Source organism: Vulpes lagopus, chromosome 4, assembly GCF_018345385.1.
Source record: "Vulpes lagopus strain Blue_001 chromosome 4, ASM1834538v1, whole genome shotgun sequence".
Classification (NCBI taxonomy): domain Eukaryota; kingdom Metazoa; phylum Chordata; class Mammalia; order Carnivora; family Canidae; genus Vulpes; species Vulpes lagopus.
This window is the reverse complement of record NC_054827.1, coordinates 113876982-113889468: the sequence shown is the minus strand read 5'-3', so window position 1 is coordinate 113889468 and position 12487 is coordinate 113876982. Positions and strand designations below refer to the sequence as shown.

General features: G+C 41.7%; 1 protein-coding gene across 1 annotated transcript in view; it reads left to right on the top strand.

The window, feature by feature from the left end:
* Positions 1 to 11063, top strand: part of IQGAP1 (IQ motif containing GTPase activating protein 1) — a 106725-nt gene extending 95662 nt beyond the window's left edge. Inside the window, exons 34-38 of the mRNA XM_041752036.1 lie at positions 2227 to 2439; positions 3406 to 3572; positions 5464 to 5586; positions 9114 to 9222; positions 10834 to 11063. Of these exons, the coding sequence (XP_041607970.1) occupies positions 2227 to 2439; positions 3406 to 3572; positions 5464 to 5586; positions 9114 to 9222; positions 10834 to 10947 (726 nt within the window). The 3' untranslated portion in view covers positions 10948 to 11063. The remainder of the gene's footprint in view (positions 1 to 2226; positions 2440 to 3405; positions 3573 to 5463; positions 5587 to 9113; positions 9223 to 10833) is intronic.
* The last annotated feature ends 1424 nt before the right edge of the window (positions 11064 to 12487 follow it).

Below are 12487 nucleotides of genomic sequence, written 5' to 3'. Positions count from 1 at the left end.
TGTTAATTTGACTTACTTAAGCAGAGTCAGCGAGTCTGTCTAGGAATCTATCAAATATTATATCATTAGAATTTTGTTAAGTGCCTTGGTAGATAGAAGAAAAGTACAGGATGTGACTCCAAAACTCAATGGACTCATGATCTGGTTGGAGAAGTGTGGTATATGTACCTGAAATAATTAGAAAACCAAATGCGGCAGTTCTGGAAAGAGGCCAGTGAGGAGCAGAGCATCAGGAGGAAGCAGGATTCAAGCCTCCCTTAGAGGGCAGGGATGGGTCTGGTTGTGCATAGACGACGAGAGGCGTCATGAGCAGGAGAGTTCCCACAGGCAGAGGATGAAGGAGGGAAGGGCACAATGTGACCAGACTGACATATCTAGAATGAAGATGTAGTGAGGGCGAGTCATGAGGAGTAAGACATGAGAACAAATGAAGTAGGATCAGACAGATCCTGAGTAAAGAGCTTTTGTAACTGCGGGACCATTTAGTACTGATCAGTTAGGCAGTGCTATCAGAGCAGACAAGAGCTGAGCAATCTAGATGTGTGATAGAGTCCCAGGCCCTGTTGGCTGGGGGGCCTGGGGGGGTGCAGCTCAGCAGTGGGAAGGATGGATGATGCACTTCATGTTTAAGACACCTCTTTTGCATTTGTAAAATGTGAAATGTAGGTCATTTTCAAATTTTGAGCACAGGAATCCTTTTTGTTAGATGAGTGTTTACTCGGAAGCCCAAGTATAAAGCAGGAAAAATGGGAGCTACTCTGGTAGCACCAGGAATGGGGCTCTTGCAGCCCCACCCTCTGGGACTTCAGGATCGTGTGGGAATCCCTTATGGCTGAGCACTCTTTGAAAACCATTGTTTTTAATGAATTCTCAGCTTTTAGATGCTATGATTAGTAATTGACTAGATGTGTGTGAGAGGCAAGAAAAGAATCGTAGCCGATACTGCACCTTGTTTAACCTGAAAGGAAGTTTGAAGCAGAGAATGTGGAACCAGTCTTTAATGAGAGCCTACTGTTAGTTTGGTGCTTTCACCTGTGTTCTTTCATTTCCTCTCCTGCTATTCCCATCTTCCACAGATGAGGTGAGTCTTGTCATCCTCTCCTGCTATTCCTGTCCATTTCACAGACAAGGAGTCTAAGACCCTTAGAGATCACATAGCTTGCCCAAGATCATCTGCTTGTGGTGGCAGAACTTGGATCACGTTCTGTCTAACACCAGGGTTTATGCTCTTCATGTTTTGTGAGGCAGAGTGGTCTTGACATTAGGAGAGAAGGGTGATCTGGGAGAAGGAGTTGCTCCAGTTTGGGAAGAATTACAAGGCATTCCAAATGTGAGCATCCTGGTACAAATAGTTCAAAATGTGGACCAGAGCCTTAGCCACGAAGATTAGGATCTGTCAGCATAGAGGTGATCACTGAAGTATTGAGAATGAACAGTTAGAAACTACCACAGGTCACTTGGAAGTACCAAAATCATGCCTAAGGCAAGGAGAAAATATAGAGGGTACGAGTGAGGTGACAACTAAGAAAAAGCACTAGATTCAGCGTGGGGGGCGGGTAATAATTGGCCATGGGAGTGGAGATGTAGAAGCCAGATTGCAAGGAGCTAAAGAAGAAAGAAAGCAACAAAAGAATGGACCAGCAGTGTGGGTCATGTCTGGCAGGGACATAATGGGCAAATGTTGGATGTTGACTGGGAAAGAAGAATCAAGGACAGGACTTTTCATTCTGTAGATACTGGCATTTGCAGCATGCTTGGAAGCAAAGGGAAGCCTTCAGCATGATTCAGCCTGGCCAACATGGCAAAAAGCATTAGCAAGAATTGACTGAGCACCAGTATTGCTTGGTGTGGTTATAACATTCACCAATGGATAAAGCTGTGTTTCAAGTAAAATTAAATAGCTCTCATGTCCCAAAATGTAATAGAAAAAAAAACGAGGGATTTCGTAGCCACTGGATCCCAATCTCCAACTCTACATGAGGATCCAGGAAAGAAGTCCTAGAGGCCATGTGACTTCATCAATGTTATCTCCTCTAGATGAAAAGAGATCTGCCTGTGCTCCATGCAGTTTCTCTGTCAGTTGTCAGAGGGCAGGTTTGTTCCCTTGTTTCCAGAATGGAGTGTAACAGCTGTATAAATCCACGTGTGGATATGCTCTGTAGATTGAAGTTTTGGATTAGTGTGGTGGACTTGCCAGCAACTTCTTTCTCTTTTCTGTATCTTTAGGAAGCAGAACATCAGAGGGCCATGCAGAGACGTGCTATTCGTGATGCCAAAACTCCTGACAAGATGAAAAAGTCAAAATTTGTGAAGGAAGACAGTAACCTCACCCTTCAGGAGAAGAAGGATAAAATCCAGTCAGGCTTGAAGAAGCTAACAGAGTTGGGGACAGTGGACCCAAAGAACAGATACCAGGAGCTGATCAATGACATTGCCAAGGTACTACATATGGGGGACAGTGATGGCTTGGCCATGTGTAAACTCAGTCTCAGAGGCTTGTGAAGTGACAGTAGCTATTCAGATGACAACAAACCTTCAGGGCGCAGGCAGATTGGTGTCTTCTTCTCTGAGGAATTGTTTTTGACTTTTCCAACACCAGGATTTTGGCCTGCCCTTTGATGACTTATTCTATGGCCTAAATCAATAGGGAAAAGACCCTAACTAGAGCTTCCTGTGTCTCGGTTTGTCTTTGGCCTTAGAGAATTCCTCTAGATCTTTTTAGTGATTACTGTGATGTATAAATTTACATCAAGTTGGTCGTGGAATTCTTGATTTGTGTGCATCTTCACAAGTAAGGGGCCCTGGTGCAGGCTGAGAGTGCAGATGTTCACTGCTGGCCCAGTAAGGAGGTACCATGCCCATCAGGGAGCTTGGTGATTGAGGTGGTAAAATGGTGTTTTCTTCCCTCTCCTGACAACATATTTAAGAGATTTAAGGCAGCTTTGCAAGTAAATGCTAAGAATGTGGAAGTCTGTAAAAGTAACACATTTCTCTACCTCTAGAAAATACAGATGGGGAAAAAGACTGATGAGATCTGAATTTCTTTGCTAATAATTTTTTTTTTAAGATTTTATTTATTTATTCATTAGAGACACACACACAGAGAGAGAGAGAGAGAGAGAGGCAGAGACACAGGCAAAGGGAGAAGCAGGCTCCATGCTGGGAGCCTGACGCGGAACCTGATCCTGGGTCTCCAGGATCACGCCCTGGGCCAAAGGCAGGTGCTAAACCGCTCAGCCACCCAGGGATCCCCCTCTTTGCTAATTTTTTTTAACATAAATTGCTTCCTGTTAAGAAAGTGTGGTCATGCAAGCAGGGCTAAGCACTGCTGGGCTCCAGTATGGACAATTCAAGAAGCATGTGATACCTACCATCATTTTCCTAATTTCAATGATTGTGTCTTAGGACATTCGGAATCAGCGGAGATACCGACAGAGGAGGAAGGCTGAACTGGTGAAATTGCAACAAACGTATGCTGCTCTGAACTCGAAGGCCACCTTCTATGGAGAGCAAGTGGATTACTATAAAAGCTACATCAAAACCTGCTTGGATAACTTGGCCAGCAAGGGCAAGTGAGTTTTTTGTTTGTTTTTTTTTAAGAATCGATATCAGGGGGGAAAAGAAGTAGAGGCAATGGAAGTGACCTTGGAAGTTTTTACTTAAAACATGCTGGGTCTAATTATTCCTTTAATTCTTTATTTTGCTTTTAATTCTTTGCATGATTTACTAGTTCCATTTGTTGTTGTATAATGTAAATGAATTAAGTAGGGGAGATTTCAAGGTGCTTATTTCTAAGCAGCCCTTGTTCTAAAAGATCTTCTTGGCCCTAGAAATGAAAGAATCATGGAAAGAAGTTAGTTAGTGCTCCCCATACCCAGATGTGCCTCACAATCACTTAAGGAATATGATAGATATTTTGATCTCTTGGCCTCTCTCTACACCACCTGGGGACACAGGATCCCAAACTCCAGCTTTTTTCCAGTCACCAATGAAAATCTGATGTGGCCTTCCTGGCACCAGCTACACCCAGCAACATGCCTGTTTTATAGGGAAGGAAACTGAGAACCCAGGGGGATGGGTTGATAGGTGCAAGTTCTATCCGTAGTACTGACTAGGGTTAGTTTATTTTGTTCTTCTCACTTTTCAGTTTAAGAATTTTCCAATTTGAGAAAGATTGAGAGACTAGAATAATAAATACCCATTCGCCCTTCATCTAGATTCACCTGTTTTGGACATTTTACCTTCTCTGGCTTCCTTACTCTTCCACCTGCACTCTGGCTCTCTCTTTGCCTCCCTGGAAGACTGAGGTGGGGCAGGGCTGATATGCAGGGATAAAAGTCAGGCCTGGCTTACAGAGGGCTCCTGTGATCTTTTGACATCTCCTCTTTGTGACCACTTCCTGACTTTATATAGGCATAGGTGTTCCTGGTTCAACTTGTACTTTTCCCTCCCAGGCTTGGAATTAGCTATTTTTCCAAGCATTGCTGGCCCCTTCAAATGAATGGTGTTTAGAAACCAAGATCTAGACATTAGATGTGCTCATTGGTACAGGGTCGTCATTGCTTCTAGGTATTCTAAGCAGAGAGCTAGGTCCTTCTTTCTGTGTTAATGGCTGTGCAGTATCCCATTGCACACATGGATATAACAATTGATGTGGTCAGTTCTCTGATGATGGATATTTGTGTTTCCAGTTATTAAAAAATTCTGCACCAAATAACTTCTTGTACATAGATTATTTTGCAAATGTGAGAATATTTTTGAAGATAAATTCCTAGACATGGAATCACTGGGTCAAAGGTTTTATACAGTTGTAATTTCTGTAGATATTGCAGTTGTCTTCCATAGCAGTTCCCTTTGACTCCTGTACCAGCATTCCTGCCCTGTTTCATGAGACCCTTCCTTTGGGAGTCCCAAATCTCTGGTTCTCAGGGATCTCTCTTCTTCCTTTGCTTGTTTTTGAAAATCACTTCTTACCTCGATTATCACAGTAGCCTCCTAAGATCTTTTTCCTTTTTCCCATTCCTTGTATTTACTACACTGGAGGCATAAAGTCTTTTAAAAATTACTTACTCTGAGATACTTATTTTTGACCTGCCAAGCCAGGGGGCTTACAGCGACTCTCTTGGGGTTCAATACAGTTCCTTCAGGCTGGTGTTAGAAGCCTTTATAGCTAACTTGTAGGTGTTTAGGTGTTGAGAGGGACCCAGGCAGGTGACTCTCAAATTCATGGTGGGTTTGCAAATATAATTAAAGGCAAAGCAATTTAGTAATGTTTACCCTGTTTTACAGAGAGATTCCTCAGGCTAATCCTAACACTTATTTGCCATTTTAGAATCAGTTTGTTACTTAGGCTTATATGTGGGAAGTCCATTTTCTGACCCCATATCCTTGAACTACTAAGAGATTTGTAGTACACAATTACAGATAGAAAGTGATATGGTGTGATTTTTTTTTTTTTTACAGGGTTTCCAAGAAGCCTAGGGAAATGAAAGGAAAGAAAAGCAAAAAGATTTCTTTGAAATACACAGCAGCAAGACTACATGAAAAAGGAGTCCTTTTGGAAATTGAGGACCTGCAAGTGAACCAGTGAGTATTTACTTCTTTACTTTGTCTTATACATTGACTTTATCTCTGCATTTATCACATCATTATCTTACTGCCTTTTCTGTTATGTGGATGGTTGTTTTCATATTTTCTATCTACTTATTTAACTATTGAGGTGAAACATTAGGCCTAATAGCCAGACTTAAATTTGTCCATCATAAAAGGGAAAGTATTTCTTCCCCTTTGTTGTAGAATATTTGCCCCAGGCTGTGTTCACACCTGTGTGGGCCCCAATTTAATTTTTCCTCTTTAAAGCGGACACCATTTCTTATTTCTCCTTGTGTCTAAACCAAGAATAAATATGAATAACAAGAAGAAGGGTTTACTTTATTCCACCTGAGGCTGGGGATCAGGGACTTACCCTCATTCTCTTTCCTGGGGATTGCCAGCTTGCTCTGTACAAGGTCTCTGGATCTGGCCTGGCTGTTGTTAGCAGGCAATATTAATACCTGCTCAATCGGCCCTGTGACCTTATGAAGCTGAGCTTTGAGATTTTGTGTCTGTTAAAACAACAACTTTGTTTAAAAAGAAACTTAACTTTTCTGATCCTAAAATAATCTGTATTTGTTGTTAACCTTTGGAAATTGGTAAAGCATGAAGAAAAAGAAAAGGCACCATCCACTTAATTTATCTACCTATTGGGGATCCCTGGATGGGTCAGCGGTTTAGCGCCTGCCTTTGGCCCAGGGCATGATCCTGGAGTCCCGGGATCGAGTCCCGCGTTGGGCTCCCGGCATGGAGCCTGCTTCTCCCTCTGCTTGTGTCTCTGCCTCTCTCTCTCTCTCTCTGTGTCTCTCTCATAAATAAATAAATAAAATCTTAGAAAAAGAAAAGAAGGGATCCCTGGGTGGCGCAGCGGTTTGGCGCCTGCCTTTGGCCCAGGGCGCGATCCTGGAGACCTGGGATCGAATCCCACATCAGGCTCCCGGCGCATGGAGCCTGCTTCTCCCTCTGCCTGTGTCTCTGCCTCTCTCTCTTTCTCTCTGTATGACTATCATAAATAAATAAAATTTAAAAAAAAATTAAAAAAAAAAAAAAAAGAAAAGAAAAAGAAAAGAAAACTGATTTTTAAAATGGAGTTATATCAAACAATGAAAGAATATAAATCAATGTCTATCATAAATAAATCTTAAAAAACTTATCTGCCTATTATTTTTTTAACATAAATTGTAAATATAGCCCTGTATCCCCATTTTTTTCCTGTAACATTTTGAGGATTTTCACCTTCTTTGAAAGCATGCTTTTTAATGGCCACAAAATATTCCATGTTGTAGTTAAAATTTAACCATTCACCTACTGTATGACATTTAAGTTTATTTTACTTTTTACATGATTACATTTGTGGTACACCTTTATATGTAAATCTTTGGTTTTACCTATGATTATTTTTTTATGATAGATGCCTAAAAATGGAATTTCCAGAGTATTAACATTTTTTTCATTATAAAAAACACAAGGCATAAAATTTATCATCTTAACTATATTTTTAAGTGTGTAGCTTAGTAGTTTTGAGTATATTCACCTTGTTATGTGACAGATGTCCAGAACCTTTTCATCTTACCAAATAAACTATACCTGTTAAACAACAGCTCTGCATTCCCCTCTCCCTCTCTCCCAGCCTGGCAACCCAGTCTACTCCCTGTTTTTATGTATTTGACTCCTAGGCACCTCAAGTAAGTGGAATCCTACAGCACTTGTCTTTTCATGACTTGGCTTATTTCACTTGGTTCATCCATGTTGTAGCATGGGACAGATTTCTTTCTTTTTTAGGCTGAATAATATTCCACTGTATGTATATGTACCACATTGTGTTTGTGTGTTCATCAGTGTACATTTGGATTTCTTGCCACTCTTGGCTATTGTGAGGAATGAATGCATGGAAGTGTAAATATCTCTTTGGGATCCTGTTTTTAGTTCTTTACTATGTATTAGGGAATATATACCCTAAAGTGGGATTGCTGGATCATATGATAGTTTTCAAGTTTTTGAGGAACTGCCATACTGTTTTAAATAGCAGCTTAAAGAGGATCCCTGGGTGGCGCAGCAGTTTGGCGCCTGCCTTTGGCCCAGGGCGCGATCCTGGAGACCCGGGATCGAATCCCACGTCGGGCTCCCGGTGCATGGAGCCTGCTTCTCCCTCTGCCTGTGTCTCTGCCTCTCTCTCTGTGACTATCATAAATAAATAAAAAAAATTAAAAAAAAATAGCAGCTTAAAAAAGTTTAACTTGTATATATATCCCTGAAGTAGTACACTGGTTGAGTGTGTGTGTGTATAAGTGTGTGTGTGAATCATGGCTTATTATCTGTATTTTCTCCATTTTTCAGTTGGGGACCTGCTCCTTTTGGGGTTTTTATGTAGAGCAGTTAATGCACTTTACGGGTCTCATATTTATTATCTCTTCCCTTCTTTTTGTCATTATTTTCTACTGTTTAAATGCCATCCTTTTTTTTTTTTTTTTTGGTTTCTTTTTAATTTCTACTAGAGGCTTAGAAACCAGATAACAAAGCAAACTGATTCAAATAAAATCATCACAGAAAGTCTCTTTAAGGAATGACCTGTGAGGACCTCCTGTTGAGTAGGATGTGGATGTTTTAGTGTGTGGATTTTGTGACCTCTCTCATAGCTTCACTGTGGCCTGTTTTACATCATTCATGGTTCTCGGCTCTGTTCTATAATTGAATTCTAGAAGTCTGGACCAACAGGCTTTGATCACCCAGGGAATAACACATCCCCACTGAAGTTTCTGGGCTTATAACATATTGAGAATGAGTAATACGTTAAATATTCTTGGTAAATAGCAATGTATCTTTGGTGGTACTTGGTACTGAGTGCATTTGTATCTATGGCACCCCCTCTCATGGCTTTTTGTTCTGACCCCTTTTTGTTTACTTACACACTTCTTACAATCCTCAAACATGCATTCATCGTTTCCTCCCTCTCCTTCCAGTCTAGTTTCCCCTTGATTATCCTTTTACCATTGGATTTAAGCAGTGGCCACGGGAAAAGCCAAGAGAATTCCTGTGACATCATCCTTTCAGAGGGTGGCATTCCTCCATGGTCCCTCTTCCCACAGCATGCAAAGGCTGCAGGGAGAGGTTCCTGGCTCTCCCCAAGTCTCCAAGCATGTGGTAGTTAGAGTAGCAGCCACACACTGTTCTACCTGTAGAAGTATTTTGGCCCTTTATTTGGTACCCCTTTTCACTCTTGAAGAAAGATTGTTTTGTTCTTTTTAATATTTTATATGTTTATTTGAGAAAGAGAGAGGGAGAGCACAAGCGGGAGGAGGAGCAGAGGGAGAGGCAGGAGCAGACTCCCCGCTGAACAGGGAGCCCCACGTGGGGCTTAATCCCAGGACTCTAGGAACTTGACCTGAGCCAAAGGCAGATGCTTCACAAACTGAGCCACCCAGGTGCCCCTTGAAGATTGTTAATATTCTTTCTACATTTCACAGAATATTTTTATATGAGAATGAAAAAAATCACACCCTTACGATGTTATGTTTCAACAGGTTTAAAAATGTTATCTTTGAAATCAGTCCAACAGAAGAAGTTGGAGACTTTGAAGTGAAAGCCAAGTTCATGGGTGTTCAAATGGAGACATTTATGTTGCATTATCAGGTGGGTATGCACCATACAGAACTGAAAACTTTATATGTGAGGTGGTTGTGTTCTTGTTGGGGTGGACAGTAGGTAAAAAAAGACACATGTTTGGGTCACCTGCATTGAGCCAGCGCCCACACAGGCAGGAAAGGAGCTGAGGGCTGCTGTGCATCTGACTTGGTCTGTACTCCCTGGAGAGCTCGGGCAGATCTGAACGTCTTCTGAAAGCTTTTATCTGAAGCTACTACTTAGTGTTGGCACTAAATTGAACTGGTACCTTGACGTTGAACAAAATGTTTAAGTATTGATAGTAGAAAATTGTAAACCTATTCAATAGCTTGAAATCTTTTCTCATTATGATTTGATTTTGGGGACTTAAAAGTGTATTTCTGACAAGATGTGTATAAATTGCATCTTTGTAAACTGAATCCCATTTTAAATTCGGGAAGAACTCTGCAGTGAATCATTTATAACATAATTTAACCTATTTTTTATTCCAAAATATTTCTAGTCTTTACGCAGTAGAAAAGCACCAGGGTACCACAAGGCCTCCTGGGCTCTGTCCAGGCTCCACAGCTCCGTGTGTGTCCTCATCACTTCCGTCCCATTCCTTGTACTGCATCTCACTGCTGTGCTCTGTGGGCCTGGGCAGGGGCCATCTCTGAACATGTGCTGGGCTTCTGCACCTGCTGCCTACCCCCCAGTCCTCTCATTTATTCCTCCACACGTGCCTGCCAGACTGTGAGCTCCTTAAGGACCCACGGTAGTGTTTCTTCATTTCCTCCTTAGTGATGAGTAGCTGAACAAAAGTGAAGTGATTCTGTGATGCACATGCTCAGGTGCTTACACCAAAAAAAAAGATCCTGTCACGTCTTTAGTCTCACCAGCATTGCACAGGCCGACCAGCCTGCCTCGATAGCATGTTGATCCATGCACAGGCGCATTAAATATAGAATGAGGATCAGGTGTGGGTGTTCTGTCAGGCACAGGTGACACACCAGGGCCTTCGTTCTCATGGAGCTGCTAGAATTTTTCCAGAAGTTGCATTGTTTGAACTTTGGGTTCTTTCAAGTGCCTTGACTCATTCTGTCTCTTCTGAAGTTCACGTGCAAGACTACTCACTTCCTAAATGTGCTCTGGACAGTAGAGGGCAATGGGAGAAGCAGGGGCTCTAGATCCAGATCCAGATCCACTCCATGCCACTCTGAATATCTCTGAGCCTCATCTTTAAACTCGGGATAATCACACCTATAGGACTTTTATCAGGACTTAAAAAGACACTCTCTGATGTGCCTACCCAATGTCGAGCACAGTGGAGGCACCTAATAAACATTTTGTCCTTCTTCCCCTTGCCTTCAAATAGGAAGTATGTGTGATGAGTGAACATGCTGCTTTTTCTTTCCATGTTTTGTGTATTTTGATATACAGATGTACCAGAAAATTCTGTTGAGCAGCATGTCCCATTCCTCGAGTTCTCAGGGTGGTTGTGCAGTGGACCGTTCTGTGGTTGGGCGCCTCTTTTTCACACCACTTCAAATTTGTCATTCCTTGTTCCTTCTGGATCCCTCCCTACATCATGTCCTTTCTTATTCCACAGACTTGTTTGACTGTAAAATGTTGTTTTTACAGGACCTGCTGCAGCTACAGTATGAAGGAGTCGCAGTCATGAAATTATTTAATAGAGCTAAAGTAAATGTCAACCTTCTGATCTTCCTCCTCAACAAAAAGTTCTACGGGAAGTAATTGATCCATTGCCACCAGCCCAGAAGGATGAAGGAAAGAAGCTCTTCACGGTGACCTTTCTTGGGTCCTTCTTTACTCATTGGAAGCAAAGACCCAAGCCACAAAAAAGCCTCAACTTGATACACTCCCAACGCCACGTTTTTAACCCTCCCACTCTGATGGGATGTCTATTGCCCTCTCTTCATAGTGAAACTGTATTTCAGGCTGTCCGACCCTCTTGTCCCCTATTTTCTTCCGTCACTTAGGAAAGAGTGGAGGCTCCACTAAAATCTCTGTTGTTATGGTCTTAGAGGCTGCATTACTCTATTGTAAGCTTTGGTGTTTAAATTAGCAACAGGGATGGTGGGGCTTGAGTTCTTGTTACTTGGAGGTAGGATCTATCAACACGAATAACACATGCACATAAGGCACACAACTCACAAGTCAAGTCATCTCCTGGCATTCAGTTGTCATTTGAAGGTGAAATTCCTTTACGTTTCCATCCCATCGGTCAAATAGAAGTATCCAGGGGCTCATTGGTTCTCTTCCACTGTTTTCCTTTATGAGCAGGAGCTAACAGAAGTCACTGCTCTGTGTTCAAAGAAACATTTCTAGCAAAGGGGAGACACAGTTTTAAAATGTTACCATTAGGGCAGCCTGGGTGGCTTAGCGGTTTAGCGGCGCCTTTGGCCCAGTGCAGGATCCTGGACACCCGGGATTGAGTCCCACGTCGGGCTCCCTGCATGGGGCCTCCTTCTGCCTGTGTCTCTGCCTCTCTCTCTCTGTCTCTCATGAATAGATAAATGAAATCTTTTTAAAAAATAAAATAAAATAAAATGTTACCATTAAAAAATAAATAAAATAAAATGTCACCATTAAATTTGAGCAGTACTGTTGGTGTAGTTCTCTCGTCAGCGGGAGGGAGGGTCCCATCAATAAACCCAGCTATGTAGGCAGGTTTGCAGTGGTCTGCGGTGCCTGCTTGTATGTATTGATGCACAGAAGGGGGCTATGTTCAGGAAGGCAGTCCACTCTGTCCCCGTGGCAAAAGGAGGGGCCAGCCCTAGCATACATAAAATGATTGTCCTCAAAACTGTTCTATTGTTGTAAGAGTGCCTTATTAAAGTGTACATGTATTTCTTGAAATGTGGATGGTAGGAATTTTGAAGATTTATATATTGCTTTTTAAAGCCTTTAGAATACTGTAAGAAAAGGATTTTTAAAAATTGGCTTATCTGTATATCTGAACTCTTAAAACTTTCTTATAGCTAAAACACTAGGATTTATCTACAGGGTTGTAGGGAGACAGTCCTGCCTTATATAGACCAGAACAAAAAACCAACCAACCAAAGTTAGCTTGGTATTAGGGTCTCTTTTTCCCCACTTCTTTCTTTTGTTGCTTCCCACGCCATGCCTTTATTTTATGAGCTCCCATTTTCTGGGTTTAGTCAGAAACAATTCAATTCTAAACATTGAATTTAGGAAGCTTTTGTTATTACATTAAAAAGTCATATACTTAAAAAAAACAAAAACAAAAACTATCCAGGGAAATATGTTGGAA